This window comes from Oryctolagus cuniculus, chromosome 3 (assembly GCF_964237555.1).
Source record: "Oryctolagus cuniculus chromosome 3, mOryCun1.1, whole genome shotgun sequence".
Lineage (NCBI taxonomy): Eukaryota > Metazoa > Chordata > Mammalia > Lagomorpha > Leporidae > Oryctolagus > Oryctolagus cuniculus.
Window position 1 is genome coordinate 64,886,547 of NC_091434.1, and position 21,204 is coordinate 64,907,750.

General features: G+C 36.1%; 1 protein-coding gene across 2 annotated transcripts in view; it reads right to left on the bottom strand.

The window, feature by feature from the left end:
- Positions 1–2,225: 2,225 nt before the first annotated feature.
- MTX2 (metaxin 2) overlaps positions 2,226–21,204 on the bottom strand; it is a 78,927-nt gene continuing 59,948 nt past the window's right edge. For both annotated transcript variants that reach the window (XM_008258782.4, XM_051848469.2), the window contains 7 exons: positions 18,655–18,727; positions 13,368–13,444; positions 12,031–12,123; positions 11,479–11,517; positions 10,977–11,102; positions 9,854–9,930; positions 2,226–2,678 (listed from right to left, as the gene is read on the bottom strand). In XM_008258782.4, coding sequence (XP_008257004.1) covers positions 2,507–2,678; positions 9,854–9,930; positions 10,977–11,102; positions 11,479–11,517; positions 12,031–12,123; positions 13,368–13,444; positions 18,655–18,727 — 657 coding nt within the window. In that variant the 3' untranslated portion in view covers positions 2,226–2,506. The remainder of the gene's footprint in view (positions 2,679–9,853; positions 9,931–10,976; positions 11,103–11,478; positions 11,518–12,030; positions 12,124–13,367; positions 13,445–18,654; positions 18,728–21,204) is intronic.

A 21,204-nucleotide genomic window follows, 5' to 3' on the forward strand; every position in this document is an offset into this window, starting at 1 on the left:
TAAAACACAAACTGATGTCCTACTGCCTGGGTTTGAATTTCAGCTCTATCTCTAACTCTATGACCTTCGGCAAGGTATTTCCTCTGCCTCCATTTCTTGTCTGTAAATCCAGGATAATAACTTTCACAGTGTTTTTAGAACAGTTACACGAGTTTTAAAAAATCCCTGGTACAGTGACAGGTGCTGTGATGAAGTGCGTTAAATGGCTGGGATATGCATCACATACCAGAGTGCTGGTTCAGCTCTCAGCACTCTGCTTCCAATCCAGCTTCCTGCCTCCTGGGAGGTAGTGCATAATGGCCTAAAGTGTTTGGGTACCTGCCCCTCATGGGAGAGACCCAGAAGGGTTTCCCAGCTCCTGGCTTCAGCCTGTCCCAGTAGTAGCCATTGAAGGCACTGAGGGATGAATCTGGCTGTGTGTGTGTGTGTGTGTGTGTGTGCATATCTGTCTCTCTGCCTCTAAAGTAGATGAAAGTGAATTAAAATAAATGTTAAAAAAATTCCCTGGTACATAACATAAACAAAAAGTCCTACTATCCTAGATATTTTTAAGAAATTATATTTACATCTGACTCCATAGCATCCATGATTTTGTAAGACATATAATATTGGGGCCAGCACTGTGGCATAAAGGGTAAAGCTGCCACCTATAGTGGCAACATCCCAAATGGGTGCCAGTTCGAATTCTGGCTGCTCCATTTCCGATCCAGCTCTCTGCTGTGGCCTGGGAAAGCAATAGAAGATGCCCCAAGTCCTTGGGCCCCAGCACCTGTGTGGGAGACCTGGAAGAAGCTTTTGGCTTCTGGCTTCAAATGGACAGAGTTCAGGCCATTGTGGCCAATTGGGGGAGGGAACCAGTGGATGGAAGATTTCTCTCTCTCTCTCTCTCTCTCTCTCTCTCTGCCTCTCCTTCTCTCTGTGTGTAACTGTGAGTTTCAAATAAATAAATAAATAAATCTCAAAAAAAAGACATAAAATATTAGAAAATTTGAGAAGACAACATATAATCCTGAGTGTTTACATATAAATTCTTGTCAATACTAAAAAAAACTATCTTCCTTCCCCCACAAAGGCAATAAAAGAGAATTATTAAGATATTGTTGTCTGGCACTGGAATTGTGGTGCAGAAGGTTAAGCCACCACTTGCAACACGGCACCCCTTATTGGAGCACCTGTTCATTTCCCAGCTGCTCCATTTCCAATCTAGCTCCCTGCTAATGTACCTGGGAATCAGCAGAAGATGGCCCAAGTGCTTGGGTCCTTGCCACCCACATGGTGGCTGGATGAGTTCCAGGCCTGCACTAACCCATCGCAACCATTTGGGGAATGAACCAGCAGATGGAAGATATCTTTCCTTCCATCCCTCTCTGTCTGACACTTTACCTGTCAAATAAAAAATAAGTAAATCTTAAAAAAAAAAAATTCCTGGGGCCAGCGCTGTGGCGCAGTGGGTTAATCCTCCGCCTGCAGTGCCTGCATCCTATAAGGGCGCGGGTTTATATCCTGGCTGTTCCTCTTCCGACCCAGCTCTCTGCTATGGCTTGGGAAGGTAGCAGAAGATGGGCCAAGTCCTTGGGCCCCTGCACCCACGTGGGAGACCAGAGGAAGATCCTGGCTTCTGGCTTCGGATAGGTGCAGCTCTTGTCATTGTGGCCATTTGGGGAGTGAACCAGAGGATGGAAGACCTATCTCTCTGTCTCTCCCTCTCACTTTCTGTAACTCTACCTCTCAAATAAATAAATAAAAAATCTTTAAAAAAAATTCTTGATGAGAGACAGAGAGAAAGGTCTTCCATCCCCAAATGGCCACAACTGGCCAGAGCTAGGCTGATCCAAAGCCAGGAGTTAGAAGCTTTTTCCAGGTTTCTGACATGGGTACAGAGGCCCAAGTACTTGGGCCATCCTCCACTGCTTTCCCAGGACATAAGCAGAAAGCTAGATAAGAAGAGGAGCAGTTGGACACAAACCGGTGCCCATATGGAATGCCAGCGCCTTATGTGGAGGCTGAGCCTACTACAACACAGCACTGGCCCCAATTATTCACATTTGTAAGCACACATGTGTTAGGAACATTTTCCCATCACCAGGCATACCATGTATCTAGCAAAATCATCTCAGAGTATGTAACACAAATTATTTGCCTTAGAAAAGAATGTTTATTTCACATTTATAAAGCTCTGCAGGTAACTATCAGAAAAATCAAAGAAAGTAAATGTGACATCCATATAGTTATTTAAAGTTTATTTTTATATGCATATATTTCAAGAAAACAAAATTTCCAGGTATAGAGTATAACATATCAAATGAAACAATTCAGAATTATTTTAATGTGTACACAAATACAATATAAAGTGTGTTTTTAGGATACATTACATAATTTGATTTGAGGTTTTGAAAAGCAGTGTTTTTGGTTTTAAAATTCTGATACCAATATACATTATAACATTCAAATAACACATATTTCAAAACTATGATTTTTTTGATAATAACTAAATAAACATATAACTCTAAGACAACCTGCCTTTACCACGCTCTTCAAAATAGTGCTGTTCAATTCTTCTGCAGAAAGCAAGGAGGTTACTATAGTTTTTCACCTTCTCAGAAAGTTCATCATTGGTCAATTGTGTGGTAAGAATGGTATACAGATGGCCAAATACCAATGCATCAAGTTCAGTAGGCCTAAAAAAAACAGAAACGAGAGTAATATGAATGTCATTTAACTAATATGGTAGAAAATACACTATTTTTAGAAATATTTTATTCATCAATTTAAAAGCCAAATGTCACACAAGAAATAAATCATACTATAATTTGACAGATTTTGTGTTTTAATTTAGTTATAAGATAGAAAAAAATGATTTACTAGTTGTGTAATTTGCTTTTTGAAGTAGTAGTATTCTTTAAATGTGTTAAAAGGATATAGATGGAAAAGATTGTATTTGTTTTATGACTTTATTCTCTAGATAAAAACAACAGGTCTCCAGTGTGACAAGAACTGTGCCAGATGCTAGATATATAAAAATAAGAAAGCTACTCTAAGGCATGGACACAAAACACAATTTACTAAGTATTTTAATGCATGCATACACGGAATGCTGTCAAAGCGGAGGAGATACTGCTGTGATGCTGGTCCAGAAAAACTGACACCCAATCATCCAGTCACACCACTAATATGATAGAACTTTGATTTTACCACTTCTAAAGGAATTCAGATTTCCAAAGAAGACATAATCATAAAGACGGTTTCAACATAAAATCTTCAAGATTTTCTTTTTTCCTTTCAATTATGTATTACTAACAACAAAATGAAATCTATCCTGCCAACAATGGCCTATAAGTAGAGTATCACCAGTCTATATTATATTAATTTTAAGATAATATTACTAAAAGGAGAAAACACCACTGTAATTATGAATTATTACTGCCAGTCCCATAATCATAAAGCCTTTGAGGAAACAGGCAGAGTAGATTTGAGGGGTCAGTCAAATCTAAATTTGAATCCCAGTTCTAGTTATTGCTGGCTTGATGGCTACAGATGAATGAGCTCACAGAGTTGTGTGGCTTTAAATAGTACCTCCATGCCACTACCTCCAAAATATGAGGGGTCTTCAAAAAGTTTGTAGAAAATGCATGTTAGGAATAAACTAGTCATGGATTTCAAAATTTGCACCAAAATGACCTTCACTTTTGATTCTATTTTCCAGGAATTTTCTAAAGTGCATGTGTCATAGTCTCTACCCTGAACTCTAGATTCATGCATTAAAATGTCTCCAAACATCTCAACTTCAATGTTCAATAAGCATCTCAAACCCATATGTCCCCCATCTTCTGAAAATAAAAGACAATACTATTTACCCAGTTGCTGTAGGCAAAAATCCAGGGCAACCCTTGAGTCTTCTTTTTCTCTCACCCTCCCCATATCTCTTAGTAAGTCTGCTGAGACATCTCTAAATATGCCCAAATGCCACCACCTGTCTCTCCATTTTTACTTCCTAGTCTGAACTACCATCATCTCTCACCTAGACCACAGCAACAATCTCCTAATTGCTTCCTCCTACTTGTTCTGCACACCGTGACAAGAATGGCTCTTTTTTGTTAATGTTATCATATCTTAAAACAGCAAGCATGAAATATTCCAATGGATTTCCAGTCCACTTACACTAAAATGCCAAATTCTTTACCCTAAGTATACACAACCTAGATGACCTGGTGGCCATCTTTAGCTCCTTATATCATTCTCAACACACAACCAAAACTGGCCTTGCTTCCTTCCTCTGAACATGACAAATGGAGGCCAATCTTGAGGCTTTGATACCAGCTACTCCTTGCTTCCTGGAATATTCTCTCCCTGACTCATACTGTTAGCTCCTTCTTAGTTTTTTGTTTGTTTGTTTGTTTTTTAGAATAAGGCTTTAAATGTCATATTTTCCTCCTATGACCACTCAAGCACGTAAACTAAAGTGGACATACAGTCACTTACTATCATGTGATCTATTTAAATTCTGTGTGCCACTTAAGACCTTGTAATTGCTGTTTACTATGTGTCTCTTCCACCAGAATGTACGTTTTATGACAGAAAGAACCACACCTGCTTTTTTCTTGCTATATTCCCTAGAACACCTAGAACAACGCCTGGCACAAAGTAGAGTATCAATGTGCTGAGTGAATCACTAGAAAAATGAAACATCTCAAGCTTTAGAGGCTACATGACATGTATCTTTATATGCTCAGTTCTTAAAGCACAGTATCTAAGGAGCTGAAACAGCATCCGCCAAATAAATGAATGAAATAGAGAGGAGAGCACCTGACTAAGGTCTAAGGGCTATTTTATTTGTATACTATTGATGCACAGTCTTTCAAAGCCTTCCCTCTTTTGACAAATCCATGAAGTAGTCATCAAAGTCAGAAGTGTAGTCTACCACTGTTTAAGAGGGTAGCCAACAGGATTTTTTTGTGTGTGTGTTTAAGATTTATTTATTTATTTGAGAGAGTTAGAGAGAGGCAGAGGCAGAGAGAGAGGTCTTCCATCTGCTGGTTCACTCTTCAGGTGGCCATAAAGGCCAGAGCTGTGCCGATCCAAATTCTGGAACTGGAACTTCTTCTGGGTCTCCCACATGGGTGCAGGGGCCCAAGGACTTGAGCCATCTTCTACCGCTTTCCCGTGCCACAGCAGAGAGCTGGATCAGAAGTGGAGCAGCCAAGACTCAAACTGGTGCCCATATGGGATGTTGGCACTGCACGCAGCAGCTTTACCCGCTATTCCACAGTACCGGCCCTAACAGGGCTATTTTAAAAAATAAATGTCAGGGCAGCGCTGTGACGCAGTAGGATAAGCCTCCACCAGTGGCACCAGCATCCCATATGGGCACCAGTTAGTGTCCCCGCTGCTCCTCTTCCCATCTAGCTCTCTGCTATGGCCTGGGAAAGCAGTAGATGGCGCAAGTGTTTGGGCCCCTGCCCCTGTATGGGAGACTCAGAGGAAGGTCCTGGCTCCTGGCTTCAGATTGGCCCAACTCCGTCCATTGCAGCCACTTGGGGAATGAACCAGCAGATGAAGACCTTTCTCGCTGTCTCTTCCTCTCTCTAACTCTACCTCTCAAATAAAGAAATAAAAATATTTAAAAAAAATGACATGTCCTTAGTCTCAATAGTATCACAATCGCATCTTTACAGATGAAGAATCAATAACAAATGGATTCCTGGAAAAAACATAAAAATATGGAGCAGATTAATAGAGAGCTGAAGCACACTGTGATAAGTAACACAAACACCAATACTTCCACACAATCCTGACACATATTTCTTAAAAAGTGCATTTTATTTCACCAATATGGCATTAGTTTTGCTAATCCAGCTAACTTTTGCTTCTTCTACTAGAGCCTGAAAAAGGTGACTATGCCCTCGATGCAAGGTTTAGTAGTGCAGATGGGCATCCTTTATCAAAAAATAAAGGTTCCGAGTTCAAGTATGAATGCATACTCAACTTAGAGTGGTTCCGAAGTACCCCTGAAGAGGCCAAAATGTTATTTGCTACAAACATACATCCATGTAATGCCAAAGGTGCTGAATCATATATGGGTATGAGCACCCAAAAAGACCTGATGTTACATATAGATAGCAACTTTGTGGCAAGATGCTTTAGAACATCAGGAAGAACACAATAGATTAAAACAAAGCACACATACATGCAACTTTTAAAGCATATTTTATAATCTTTTACAAATTTTAGCAACTCCTTATATTGACATTGCTGTAAATGATCAATTCTCAGAATTCTTGCGTTTAGAAAAGTATGCTTGTGGTGGTAGTTACACAACTGAATGCCTATGATAAAACTGAACTACACAGATAAAAGGGCACAATTTTACCATAGGTAAATTATACCTCATAAACCTGGCCTTGGAAAAAAAGCAACAAATTCAGAAAAATATTTGCAATTCATCTGAAGGATAAGAACAACAAAAAAATACACTTTACCCAGTATTTCTATGCAACAGTTTAATCAAGCCAAGACCTTTATGTACCTCCAGAGTTTTAATTACCTTGCCATACCACAGGGAGAAAAAACACAACTTTCTACTCTCCTGTTTACCAAATGGTTTGTGTATTATCATTTGGATATAAGTAGCAATTCTCCTAAGAGTTCTAAGATATTTCAAATATATTGTTGCATTTATCTTTATAGACTTTTTATTAGAAAAATAATCCAGAGTGATAAATATATTCTCGAAGCTTTAAGAAATTTGTTGCCTTCTTATCTTGCATTATTATTCTTTCCACATTTCTCTTGGTTATCTACTATTCTCTTACTTGAATAGCAAAGGCAGTACTGTAAAACGTGAATATTTTCCTAAACTTTTGCATTTAAAATTTTTATGGCACTCATGTTTTTTGTTTTCTTTACTTATTATTATTTCATATTTCTTTCCTTCTTTATGACACCTTTCAAAATATTATCTAGTTTCAAAAACATTAATATTGTCTGGGTGTTTTCTAATTTTTCTTTCCCAATACATTACTGTCATTTCTTTACACTACTAGAAATAATCTACATATTCTTTCTTTATATGCTCATCACGGATCTTTAGGATTGTCACCCAATGACAATTTTTTCAATTACTATTTTTGCTGCAAAACCTCCCTTAACTAGCCATTACTCTCTCTCATCAAGGGAAGGAAGTCATTTGGTTTGTTTCATGAATCCTCAGCATTCCTAGCAGGTAAGCTAATAGGAAAGTTGGCTCTAATTTTAGAGGGTAAAAGGAGCATACATGGGGAAATTACAGTAACTGGGTGAGCTCGGTATATGTTAGAATCAAGAAAAGATTTCAGGGCGCCAGTGCTATGGTTTAGCGGGTAAAGCTGCCACCTGCAGTGCCAGCATCCCATATGGGCGCCAGTTTGAGGCCCAGCTGCTCCATTTCTGATACAGCTCTCTGCTATGTCTTTGAAAAGCAGTAGAAGATAGCCTAAGTGTTTGGGCCCCTGTACTCGCATGGAAGACCCAGAAGAAGCTCCTGGCTTCTGGCTTTGGATCAGGCCAGCTCCAGTCGTGGCCATTTGGGGAGTGAACCAGTGGATGGAAGACCTCTCTTTCTCTGCCTCTGCTGCTCTGTAACTCTGCCTTTCAAATAAATAAATAAATCTTAAAAAAAAAAAAAAAAAAAAAAAAAAGAAGAAGAATAGAATGCAAGGTTCTAACTTGGAGTCTAATACTATAAAGTTTGTCTTCACACAGCACTTTCAGCTAAGGTAATCACAGCTGCTACAGATAAAGAAAAGGAAAAAATTTTGCCATAAGAAAGTGAATACAAGTTACTCTTTCCTAAATGTAGTTTATTTGCGTTTTAATATCAATTAAATGACTGGGTAAAATTAAAATTTAACTCTTTACCAATCCTCAATTTTAATTATTTGTTAGCAAAATGTGTTCATTTAAGAAGATGTAAGATAAAATTATCTTTAAAATCTACATCTTATTACCAATTAAACAGCGCCTCAAAACTAAGCCTTGTTTCATCATTGCTCTAAATCTGATTTTTTAATTACAAGTTTAAATATAATTGTACTCTTATGAACAAAAAAATTGTATCTTGATACTTTCTCTGAATCACATGCCAAATGATCTCTGGTTACTAACACACTGACAATGAGTTTAACTGGGAAGAAAATTAAGTAGCCTCTCCTAAAGAAAGACACATACATAACAAAACTAACTCCTAAGACAGAATAACGCACTTCAAACAACAAACACACCCCTTCTGAGCTTTTCAACTCTGAAGAATCCCTATATCCAAGAGAAAAGGAACTACAGAATACTAACATTTGGGTAAGTTTCTTTTGTGTTAGGGACTAAACAAACAGAATCTGCATTGCAAACCTCACGGAAACAGGAAAGTAGTTGTAGAATCTTTACCTACCAGGATTTTAGGGTTCGAACTCTGTGACCTTTCTGCTTCAGAGATCAACAGATCTCAAATTTCATTTTAATAAGTTATATATAATATACATTATTTGTAACAGAGTAATGTAAATATTTTCAAGCTATCATAATAAACATTTTTACTTATAAATATTAATATCTTTAACAAAAAAAGTTAGATATGGCTATAGAAAATAAATGACTATAAAGATAATAAATAATAGCAAATAAAGCCTTTCAAAAATTATCAATTTAAAAACCAAGTAAGTTTCATTAAAAAGCCAAGAAAAAGCATGCCTTACTAAGTAAACCACAGATATTAAAGTAGCTTGATTAAGCTCATCTTATACAGAATCAGAATAGATAGCTAATTCTAACATGTAAGAATTTTTTTTTCTTTTTTTTTATTTTTATTTATTTATTTTTTTGACAGGCAGAGTGGACAGTGAGAGAGAGAGACAGAGAGAAAGGTCTTCCTTTTGCCGTTGGTTCACCCTCCAATGGCCGCCGCGGCCGGCGCGCTGCGGCCAGCGCACCGCGCTGATCCGATGGCAGGAGCCAGGAGCCAGGTGCTTTTCCTGGTCTCCCATGGGGTGCAGGGCCCAAGCACCTGGGCCATCCTCCACTGCACTCCCTGGCCACAGCAGAGGGCTGGCCTGGAAGAGGGGCAACCGGGACAGAATCCGGCGCCCCGACCGGGACTAGAACCCGGTGTGCCGGCGCCGCTAGGCGGAGGATTAGCCTAGTGAGCCGCGGCGCCGGCCCAGAATTTTTTTAATAAAAGAAAATTCATTGTGAGTCTATTTTAGAGATTCTTCTTAAAAATGCAAATAAATCTGTCAATAAACATGAATTACTCAATTTACATACACACATATATTTAAATCTATATCTTTTATACTCAATGCTTTGTAAATATTTAAATTGACTTTTAAAACAGAAGTTCATAACAGTGCTTGTCTATTCAACAGTATCTTCTTATTGTTTAGTTTTATTGACTTTTCTAGCACCCATGGTCTCATCCAACATAGACAACTGTGGCTGCACTAACAGCATCTTCATGTCTGTACAAAGTAGCAGTTTAGAATTCTGTTAAGGTTTTGTTATTCCGTACATAGTTCCTTGAACTACTTTCATTAGAATCTTTATCATATCATATACCATATTGACTGGCTTACAAGACGACACTTGCAAATTGGAGAAATTCTTAATGACAAGGACCACATTTTAAAAATCTTAAGTCTCTTGGAGTCTAGCACATGCCTTATAGCCAAGAGGTGCTAAATAACTATTGAGTACAAAAATGAATTTAAAAATAACTAAATCTTTCCATAAAAATTTCTTAGAAAAGCAATTTCTTTAGGATAAGAGAAATTTGAAACCTAATAAATAAATGAAAATAAAAAATAAATAAGTAAATAAGCCTTCTTACTGCTTATTGAAGAAATACGGTTGTGTTCCCAGTCTTTGAGAAAGAGCTTGACAGCACTGGTCTACATCTTCTAAGACCTGATGAAAGCAATGGACCCAAAAGAAAAACACACTTAAAGTTGCAAAATAATAAAAACTATATAAAACTGAATTCATGTCACAGTATACAACAAAAATGCAAATTTAAGTTAACTTTTTACATTTTTATCAGACTACCACGTAAATGACATACATATATAAGAAAAAGGACAAAAATTTGAGAGCAAATTTCTTCTACATACAAGTAGATTTGAGTTACTTACAAGGATTACTGTCCAGAAAGTCTTTCTCTCAAAATTCTACTCCCTAAAATAACATTTTCCTGAATCCATTTATTCAAATGACATTGCATATATAAAAAAAATCTGCTTCATGAAGATGACACTGTTGACCCACCACAAGTAAAACCATTTGAGTTGTTTTCCTACTAGTGGACATGAACTTTATTTACTTCATCTCTATTCATTTCCTGAATCCCCCTTGTGGTCAATGGCACACATCAATGGAATGGTTGGATAGGATTAGGGATAGCCTTGAAAAGGAAACATTTATTTAGCTTAATGATGCTCAAACTCATGATCTGGACATGATGTATATTTTAAAAATATACTACTTTAGTAAACTTAACACCAAAGAAAAATAGATATATTAAGTACTATATTGTATTTAATATAGTTTTCTTTTAAAACCCTGATGCTACAGATCTATATTTATTGACATAAAAGATCACAACGTATCATTCAATGGAAAAAAATCCAGGTTACCTCAGCAGAACTAATATGGTCCATTTAAGAAAATGTTCTACAGGGACACTGAGATGACTATTCACCAAAGAATTTAAGAGCAGCAATTTCTGGGCGGTGGAATTTCAATCTTTATTTCTTTTTCTATAGTTTTCTACATTATATGACTTGTTTTACAATAAGCACATGTAATTTTTATAAAACAAAACTACTTCAAGTAAGAGAAAATTATATTTTTACCAATTTTATATTATGTTAAGATTTTGTAAAGCTGTATCAACAAAAAGCAGGAAATTTTAATGCAGAAAACTTGAGGGGTTTGTTAACTCAACCTAAACTGACCTGGTCCAGAGTCTTGTTACCCCATCCAATAGCTTTCATCTTGCGTTTGATTTCCCACTGTTTCTGATAGGCCAAGATATGATTCAGAGGCCAAGGGTAAGGAGATCCATACCTAGCATGGGTGATCTAAAGCAAAAAGATTTTGTTAATAACATGATCCTTCCTAATAATAATGCAGTTTTTACAAACTGAATTCTAAAATAAACATTTTCAGAAAACAGAGTGCTCTCAAAAAAAATGTAGTTTACAACCCAAACAATTAAAATTTAAACCATTCCCTTTAAAAATATATAAACTTTTATGTACTTTGCAACCAGTTATATCAAACAATGACACATAGCTTCCTTAAAATGTATGTGCAAGCAAAATTAAGGTAAGTGAAAAACTATATCACTAATGGTATAAACCACAATGTTTCATTTATGAGCAGGGACTTGCAATTCTGAGCAAAAGTGTTTTCTCATTAAATTTTAATTAAGATAAATGCTACAGAACCACTCACCTCCCCTACTGTAGCTTCATCACACCACTGAAGATACAACTAGGAACAAAAGAACAGTCACTAAAACTTTAGAATACCAAAAAGAACAAGAATAAATAAAGTTATTTCTTACCCCACTAAATTTTTATAAGTCAACTTTGTAAGTCACATAGTAAAGAAGTTTTTTCCTTAGTTAATATTCTGTAGAGTTATTAAATTTAATGATGGTACTATATAAAAATATTTCTTATTCACACAATCCATCTCTACATATCATTAAAGTATTTTATAGACAATATTCAGGTAAATGTCATAAGGCCAAAGTAAAATAATAAGTTGGTAAAAATCACCACTTTTCTTTCAAACAGAAAAACTATAACTAAATATATGAGATAACATATTCAAAGATAATGATCAAATAATCTGGATAACCACCTCAGTCCTAGAACCATTTAATTGTTTTCCATTTCTCTATAACTTTTAAAATAACCCATGAGAAAAACTGTATTTTATGAGATAGTATAGATTATAAAAGGTTATAGATTCTTTCAACCTCTATATCATGTATTGTACCTCTGCAGTCAACAGCATATTGTTGACTAATTCCATGTAAGCTTTCATTTCTGCTTTTTGGACTTCATCCAGCCCATCACTAAGAGAATGACCCTAAAGGGAATTTTTTAAAAATGTAAGAGAATATTATATTAAAGATACAAAAACTTTCAGTCACCTTACTAACAAGTAACATAACATGAACATATCCAATGGGTTAATTTCCAAAATGCCACATAAAAGAAAATTAATTTATATAAAGGTAGGCCTAATATTCTATCACTATCAAATATTAGTGAGTAGTTTTTATTTGTCTTTGTACAATGTATCTTCCAACAAACAAAATCACATCAACTATTTCACAAAAGAAAACAGAATGGTCAGTAAAACTGTGATTTTTTTTTTAAAGAGATTAATCTTAGTAATAAAAAGAATGTTGGAAGATTGACATGTGCTGCTTATAAAGTGGTCAAAGATGAAAAAATGTTAGTAAAAGAGAAGAAAATAGCTATTAATTTCAAAATTCTAATACACTTTAGTAATAAGTAGATACATGAAATGGTAAAAGTTTTAGTTGAAGCTGGCAATTTGTTTGTAAGATTGTTAAAATGCACACGCCATGACATCCAAGATCACTTTTAGGAAGTTATCCTAAGGAGATGGACAAGTGTACAAAGGTATATATACACAAGGAAATTTATCTTAGCATGCTATTATAGCAAAAAAAATTGGCCACAATCTAAACACCTAGCAGTAAAAACTTACAACAAATAAAATAACAATGCTTCAAACACAACAGAATACTACACAATTCAAAAAGATGATATATTCCTATATATTAATAGCCATTAACATGAAAGAATTTCTAAACATATCAGCAATTTTAAAAGGCAGGTTACAAAATAACACAATATTATGATGTTTTTCTGAATGTGAAAAAAAAGTCTAGAAGGTTATTCCTCAAAATGTTAATGTAAATGTTAATACTCCTTCATAACTATAAAGTAAATTAATGATGGAATCATCAAATGAATAAATTAATAAATTCAACTTCTAAACCTATGTTATATCTCCCTTCTCAAAGATCAACCAGATAATTTAACAATCTAAACAGTTTCATTTATGACCAGAATTTTCATAAGCGTAAGTTAGAAAGCTACCATTTTGTAAAGACCAAACTACCTTTTTTGCCATTGACCTACATTATGAAAAAACACCAACTTATATTTTCCACTGTTTTGTATTGGCATTTTATATAACTATGTTAAAAATCAATGTAAATGTTAAGACATACTAAAGAATGATGGATGACTTATTCAAGAGTAAATGTGATCAAACACATTTAATATCTTTATTACCTTGGCTTTAACGAACTGGACTATTGGACCAAGTTCTGACACTACTTGATTTCCCACATGAATAAAAGGTACTTTACCTGTTAAGGGAAAAAAATGTACAAAAATATTTTCAATAAATTGAAGTTTGTGTTAAGAAACTAACACAAAACTCAGAAATGTTTATTAATAGAAAGATTTCATAAAACTATAACCTTTAGAAATTAGAGACAGATGTGTGTTAAAATCTAAATTTAAAAAACTGATAACTAACTAATTTTAAAACAAAAGAAAAAAGAACAGTCGATTCATTTATAGAATTCAAGAATATATAATAATTCCCTTTTCAGAGCTAACACTAAGAAGTCATAGCAATAAACACAGATTATCCAAATTACATGAACCAAGCTAGGACACTGGTTTATGATCATTGATAAGTTTGAAAGAAATTTAACTGGTCTTTCTCATCAGAGTACAGTACAATGGATCCATCTATATTGTAAATTGTATCCAAGAAACCTTCTTTCTACATTTTCTAATTTTCTATCTCTGATGTCCCTGAGCTCAACATTTTAAGCACAGAATGCTTCAAAACAAATGCTCTTGACTCAAAATATTAAGAATAAAAAAATTAACAATCTTTGGTGGTATACTAGGTTATAAGTTATAACACAAAGTACGCTTCCAATACATGAGGGAAAAAGGAACAAGCAGTATGATTATAAAAACTGGCTTCTTTAAGTAATGCCACACTAAAAAGGAATATTTCATTTTAATAAATACGAGTGCTTGATGCAATTATCAGAGAAGAAGAAAACAAAAACAATCTCCAAAACACAAGGTCTACTCCAAATGCTAAAGGTTAAAACTTCCTGTCAGTCCTAGTTCAAATAGAGTTCACACTATCAGCAGGCTTCTTCCTGCTCCATTTCAATAGATTCTCTCCTCTCTGGCACAGTCAGCCTCCGGGTAATGGATGAGGTGCACAGCACCAACAAAAGCTTCATCTGCAACCATAGGATAACATGCATTACACAGGAAAGACCACCCTTTTGGAACACAACAACTCAACAGATGTATTTAGAAGACTTTTCCTTGTTAGCAATTCTGCATTCCTTCCTACTACTGCTTTATAGATCTTAGAAGAAAGAAAATAATTTAACTGAGTAAGCAGTGGGCCATATTGTTTTCCGTTTGATTTAAAGTCTTTGTAACTACTATACTACTAGAGTTAGTACAGGTCCCATGAAGTTAAAAAAAATGAGTGCCTGCAATTCAAGGGTATTAGGACGTATGACAATGTTTGAACACAGTGTATTTCTCCTTTTCTGTAACCAGTTTCAGGTTCTTGTGAAAAATATTCAATTATTTTTAAAAAGATTTTGAAGCACAGAAGCACTATAAGTAACCAACTAAGTACTCATATATAAAGAGATATATAAAAAATCAAGGCTATAAATTAGAAGTGAATAATGGTTTCTGTCACTAGCCTGATTCAAAATGGAGCCAATATCACGGCCTTAATACTGCAGGTATCAGGCCAAAGCAGAGGCAGTTATTCTCTGGCACCAATCAGAGGTCATTAAAAACAAACAAGTATTTTCCTTTTAGTCAAAATTATCATTTAGAACTTTTCTTTCCAAAGAAAATGAGAGTAAGTTTGTATCTTAGAGAATGTTCAAAATGGAAAGAACCTTAGTTGTCATCTGATCCAACAACGTCAATTTACAAACAGATGAAGTCATTGAGACGCAGGGAAAAGAAAAAGAATTTACCAAGGAAATAGTATGTGTCAAAGAGAAGGATTAAAGCTCTATCTCTTAGCCAAGTGGTCTTCTGACTGTTCCAAGCTTTCTACTTTAAAAATCTACCACAAAACATAAGACAAGCAAATAAAATTTTAAAAATGTCCCTGATCATCCCAAATAATAATAAAAGGCATACTAATTCAAAAAATGATGACATTTAAGTATCTTAGTAGAAAGAGATATTTTCATATAGCTATCAAAGACTCCTTTGAATGAATGCTGTTTATGTGTGTGTAAGACTTAAGTTTATTTTTCATACTATAAAAAGAAGATAGGTATCTACCAGGTGACACTTAGTAATTAAAAAACAGGAAGATAAACTACATGATTTCTCATTTGCCAAAGATTTTAATGTTAGCATTAGACTACCAACCTTTTTGTATGTATACATACAAAATCTTTTTGAATACATAGAAGGAAAAAGATAGTTATAACACAATATAATTTATTTCACCAGAATTCAGTAAGATTTTTAAACCTATGTATAAAATCAAAACATAAATAAGTCATGAATGGCCTCCAAGAAACTAAAATATATTTATGTTTATAGGTATAGATATTATAAGAGGAGAGACTGAGAAATGATTTGTGGGTACTAGATTATAGCTAAAGAGAAGTTCCGGGATTCTGTTGCACAACAGAGTTAATACACTATAAATTTTTCTATTAAAAATTTAGAAGATGGGATTTGGGGTGTTCTCAATACTAAAAAAATCTTAAAAGATTTGATGAGATAAATACATTTACACTAATTAGATATTACACAGTATATACCTGTACTGAAACATCACAAATAACCCCAAAAATAAGTATATTTTTAATATTTTTTAAAGATTTATTTATTTAGACAGCAGAGTGATGGAGAGAGAAAGGGACAGAGAGAGAGAGAGAGATCTTTCATCCGCTGGTTCACTCTCCAAATGGCTGAAATGGCCAAGGTTGGGCCAGGCTGAAATCAGGAGCCCAAAACTCCATCAGGCCTCCCACGTGGGTAGAGGCCCAAGGATTTCAGCCATCTTCCTCTGCTTTCCCAGGCACATTAGCAGGGCTCTGCATGGGATGTTGTGCAGCCAGCACTCCAAAGCATTCTGAGATGCGATGCCTGTGCCACAATGCTGGTCTCAAGTACAACTTTTTTAAAGTAAGTTATTTATTTATTTATTTGAAAAGCAGAGTGACAGATAAAGAGGGAAAGATAGATACACAGATTGATCAGTTGATCCTCCATCAGCAGTTCACTCTTCATATGGCTGCAAAAGCCAAGAGCCTGGAGCTCCATTTGGTCTCCCATGTCAGTGGCAGGGACCAAAGGCTTGGGCCATCTTCCACTACTTTCTCAAGAGGCACTTCAGCAGGGAGCTGGATTGGAAGCAGAGCGCAGCGGCTCAATAGGCTAATCCTACGCCTTCGGTGCTGGCACCCCGGGGTTCTAGTCCCAGTTGGGGCGCCTATTTCTGTCCCGGTCACTCCTCTTCCAGTCCAGCTCTCTGCTGTGGCCAGGGAAGGCAGTGGAGGATGGCCCAAGTGCTTGGGCCCTGCACCCGCATGGGAGAGCAGGAGAAGCACCTGGCTCCTGGCTTCGGATCAGCACGGTGCGCCAGATGCAGCGCGCCAGCTGCAGTGGCCATTGGGGGGTGAACCAATGGAAAAGGAAGACCTTTCTCTCTGTCTCCCTCTCTCACTGTCCACTCTGCCTGTCAAAAAAAAAAAAAAAAAAAAAAAGGAAGCAGAGTACAGATACCTGCACCACACTGCTGGCCCCTTCTCTGCTTCTTAAAAAATGTACTGATTTATTTGAAAGGCAGAATGATAGAGGGGAGAGACAGAAATATGTTTCTTTTATACATCTGTTAAAATTTTTTAAAAAGTACAAAATTTTAAAAAATTCCTTTATGGAACTGTCTTCTAAGTATAAAAGCATAACTCTAATAAAATATATGTATCAGTCTGTATGGGGTGGGTATCTCCATACATTTGACAATTATTACCTAACCTCCAAAAATTCAAGGTGAAAAAATGTTTTACACAAGTCATTCCTAAGTTATCACTGTATCACAATGAAAAGATAAAATATAATCCTAAAAAACCAATGTTGGCCGGCGCCGCGGCTCACTAGGCTAATCCTCCGCCTTGCGGCACCGGCACACCGGGTTCTAGTCCCGGTCGGGGCGCCAGATTCTGTCCCGGTTGCCCCTCTTCCAGGCCAGCTCTCTGCTGTGGCCCGGGAGTGCAGTGGAGGATGGCCCAAGTGCTTGGGCCCTGCACCCGCATGGGAGACCAGGAGAAGTACCTGGCTCCTGGCTTCAGATCAGCGTGGTGCGCCAGCTGCAGCGCGCCAGCCGCGTTGGCCACTGGAGGGTGAACCAAAGGCAAAGGAAGACCTTTCTCTCTGTCTCTCTCTTACTGTCCACTCTGCCTGTCAAAAAAAATAAAAAATAAAAAAATAAAAAAATAAATTTAATTCACTCAACTATTTATTCATGAAAGAATGATTGTATGTGTTATTATTGCTCAAGCAAAAATATAACTATAATAATCTATGTCATTTATATTCAGGATTTTATTATTTATCAGTTTTGTGGTACTACTTTGTTAATATTAAAAATTATTCCAATATTTAAGATAATACTTCACTAAAATACAACATACAGAAAGACAATATTAACTAGAAAAAAGAGCAGAGATGCTGAAATTCTAATAAGTATCCTAAAACTTGTCAAAATTAACTTAAGAATAAGAAATCAAAAACATTGTTTGATGATTCTAAAATGCAATGACAATTATTCCATAATCACTCTTTTTTTTTACCTGTATTATAGGAGAATATAATTTAGAGAAGTGTTTTGAATAATGAATGGATTCATAAATAATAAAATTTGTTTTCTGAAAAGGGAAGTCCAATCCAAGACTGGGTAACCTGAGATCATGTACTTCCTTAATATTTAGCATATAAAAACAATTCCCATACATACCAGCAACCATCTGTGACCAGATTTGAGATAAGCAGACATACCAACCACAAGCCTGTGTCAAATTTACAACTGATACTTTACAAAACCATGGAGAAATCCTCAAAAGGTAAACATTTTTTTTTTAAGATTTATTTATTGATTTTAAAGGCAGAGTTACAGAGGAAGAGGCAGAGAGAGTGAGGAAGTATTCCATCTACTTGTTCACTCCCCAAATGGCCACAATGGCCAGAACTGGGCCAATCCAAAGCCAGGAGCCAGGACCTTTCTTCCAGGTCTCCCACATGGGTACAGGGGCCCAAGGACTTGGGGCATCTTCTATTACTTTCCCAGGTTATAGCAGAGAGCTGGATTGGAAGAAGAGTAGCCAGGACTCCAACTGGCACCCATATAGGATGCTGGCTCCGCAGGCAGCGGCTTTACGGGCTATGCAACAGCACCAGCCCCAAGGTAAACATTTTTTAATAGGTATAAATAGACTACCACTATAACTTTATTAATCAAGCCTAATAACAACAAAAAAAAAATACTTACCAGATGGAGACATATATTCTGCATTTGCCCTGCAAACTACTTTGATGGGCAGATTACACATTTGCAAAAATGCCTGTAAATCAACAAAAGTATGGTAAGCATGGGGAAACCACATACATATTTGAACAGAATTTTTTACTCATCTCTTTTGTAAACTTAACAGTTCATCCAGTAATATACTCTGTGGGAAAAAAATGAACCAATGTAAAGTGAAAGATTTTTATCCCAAACAAAAATAGAATGTCATTTCACTACTAAAAAGTCAATATAGCTGGCACTGCGGCTCACTAGGCTAATCCTCCGCCTTGCGGTGCTGGCACACCGGGTTCTAGTCCCGGTCGGGGCGCCGGATTCTGTCCCGGTTGCCCCTCTTCCAGGCCAGCTCTCTGCTGTGGCCAGGGAGTGCAGTGGAGGATGGCCCAAGTGCTTGGGCCCTGCACCCCATGGGAGAGCAGGAGAAGCACCTGGCTCCTGCCTTCGGATCAACGCGGTGCACCGGCCGCAGCGTGCAGGCCACGGCGGCCATTGGAGGGTAAACCAACGGCAAAGGAAGACCTTTCTCTCTCTCTCTCTCTCTCTCTCTCTCTCACTGTCCACTCTGCCTCTCAAAAAAATTTTTTTAAAAAGTCAATATAACTTAGATATCAATAAATACATGAAATTAAGCCACTTATATACACTTAAGAAAAAAACAAATTACTCACACTTATTGCATTAGTTTATACAAGACAAAATACAAGTCCGAATTGTAGAAGGTACTGAGTGCTTAATTCCACTACTCTTGACAGGAGTATCATCTTTCTTATCTTGTGGGAAAATGCAATATGTTATATCTGCTACTTGAAAGTTCTCTCGAGTAATACTCAATACTCTAACGTGCAGCTTCTATGCTAATTCACTTTCTTAAAGACTTGAATTGTTTATTTTCACTATGTTTATAGAAATAAAAATATCATGAAGTAACTTAAATGTCTACTAATAAGGATAAATCATTATAGTAAATCCAAATCATAGAATGTCATACAATTTAAAAACTCATGCTATGGGGGAATTTTTCAGAAGAAAAAAATATACATTATAATATCATATGAAAAAATACATGATTGTATTACTATACTATACTAATTCATTTCTAAATATTTTTAAACACTAGTTATCAAGCCCACTATTATAACAATACTCAAAGTTTACCCCTATGTTCTCTCTTCTATGACTTCTTCACTTCTTTTTCTCCACTCACAAAATTTACCTATATCTTTTCTATGAAATCATTCAATTTTTCAGTTGGGAGGTTATAAGAGAGAATGCTTCCAGTTACCACATACAAATTAGGAAACAAATAATTGATTTACTTTGAAATTAGAAACACTATTACAAATAGCAATCAATTATAAGTTGCAATCAATGAGTTACATATCAAAATTATGACTAGAAGAGCTTATTCCTACCCAGTAAAAATTTCTCTCAAAGCTGTTTATCATAATTCCTTCCTCATTTCTCGACTGGCAGAGAAGATTGTCATTAAATAGTAAGAGTATTGAACACTAATATTTGTACAAAAAACTCCAGTTACCCAAAAGTATGTCAATTTTCTTCTTCAAACCTGTCATCCCAAAACCCCAGTACTCTAAGACAGCTCACCTCTAAAAATAAAATGTACATGAGTCTCTAACTTGACATCCTCTGATTTCTACATTACTTTGTAGCTTTAGTATACCTATTTGATCTCCCCAAGTGAAAAGAATCTGTAAGAAAGTCAAGGAATGGGTTTTAATGTTTCCCTATTTCTATGCCCCTCCCAGTCTCCCTCATTTATCCCCAACTAACTTAAGATGGTGCACTAGTAATAAACTTTCAATGTTGCTTACTAATTTGACTAACCAAAGTTCCCAAGATTTGACTGTGAAGGAGACTGTTAGACACCCATATACGCTCTCCCTGTTCCCCAGAATTAGACCTATGAATTACATCTGCACACACAGCTGCCTAAAATAAAACTTTTACTTCCCAGACTCCCCTATAACTAAGTGTAGCCAATATTCAAATTCTGGCCAATGAGACATAAAAGTTTTGGGCAACTGTTGAAAATATCCTTAAAAGAAACGGGAACCCCCTTTTAATCCCTCCCTGCTGAATAGCATGTGCAAAGGATGACTATAGCTACAGCAGACTCAGTCATGAAGCATCTGAGTGCCAGAGACAGCACACCAGGAGTACAAGAGTCTAGTTCTTGATAATCAGTTACCAAACCTGGATTACTTGTGTTTGTAACAGGAAGAAACTTTTTTTTTAAGTTTTATTTATTCGTTTGAAAGACAAAGCAACATATTCAATAAGTTCCTATGGCTACCGGCTATTTCTGTATTTATATGATGGCCCCATACCAAATATTTTCATCATCACAGTGTCATAACAGCGTCTACTAGACAGCATGAGTCTGCAACAATGGTAACTGGTACATAACAGAAATCTTAACAAGACAGGTTGACATCATCTGAAAGTTTGCGTACTAAGGATTATAAAAAACAATTGCATAACAGTACAGTGTAC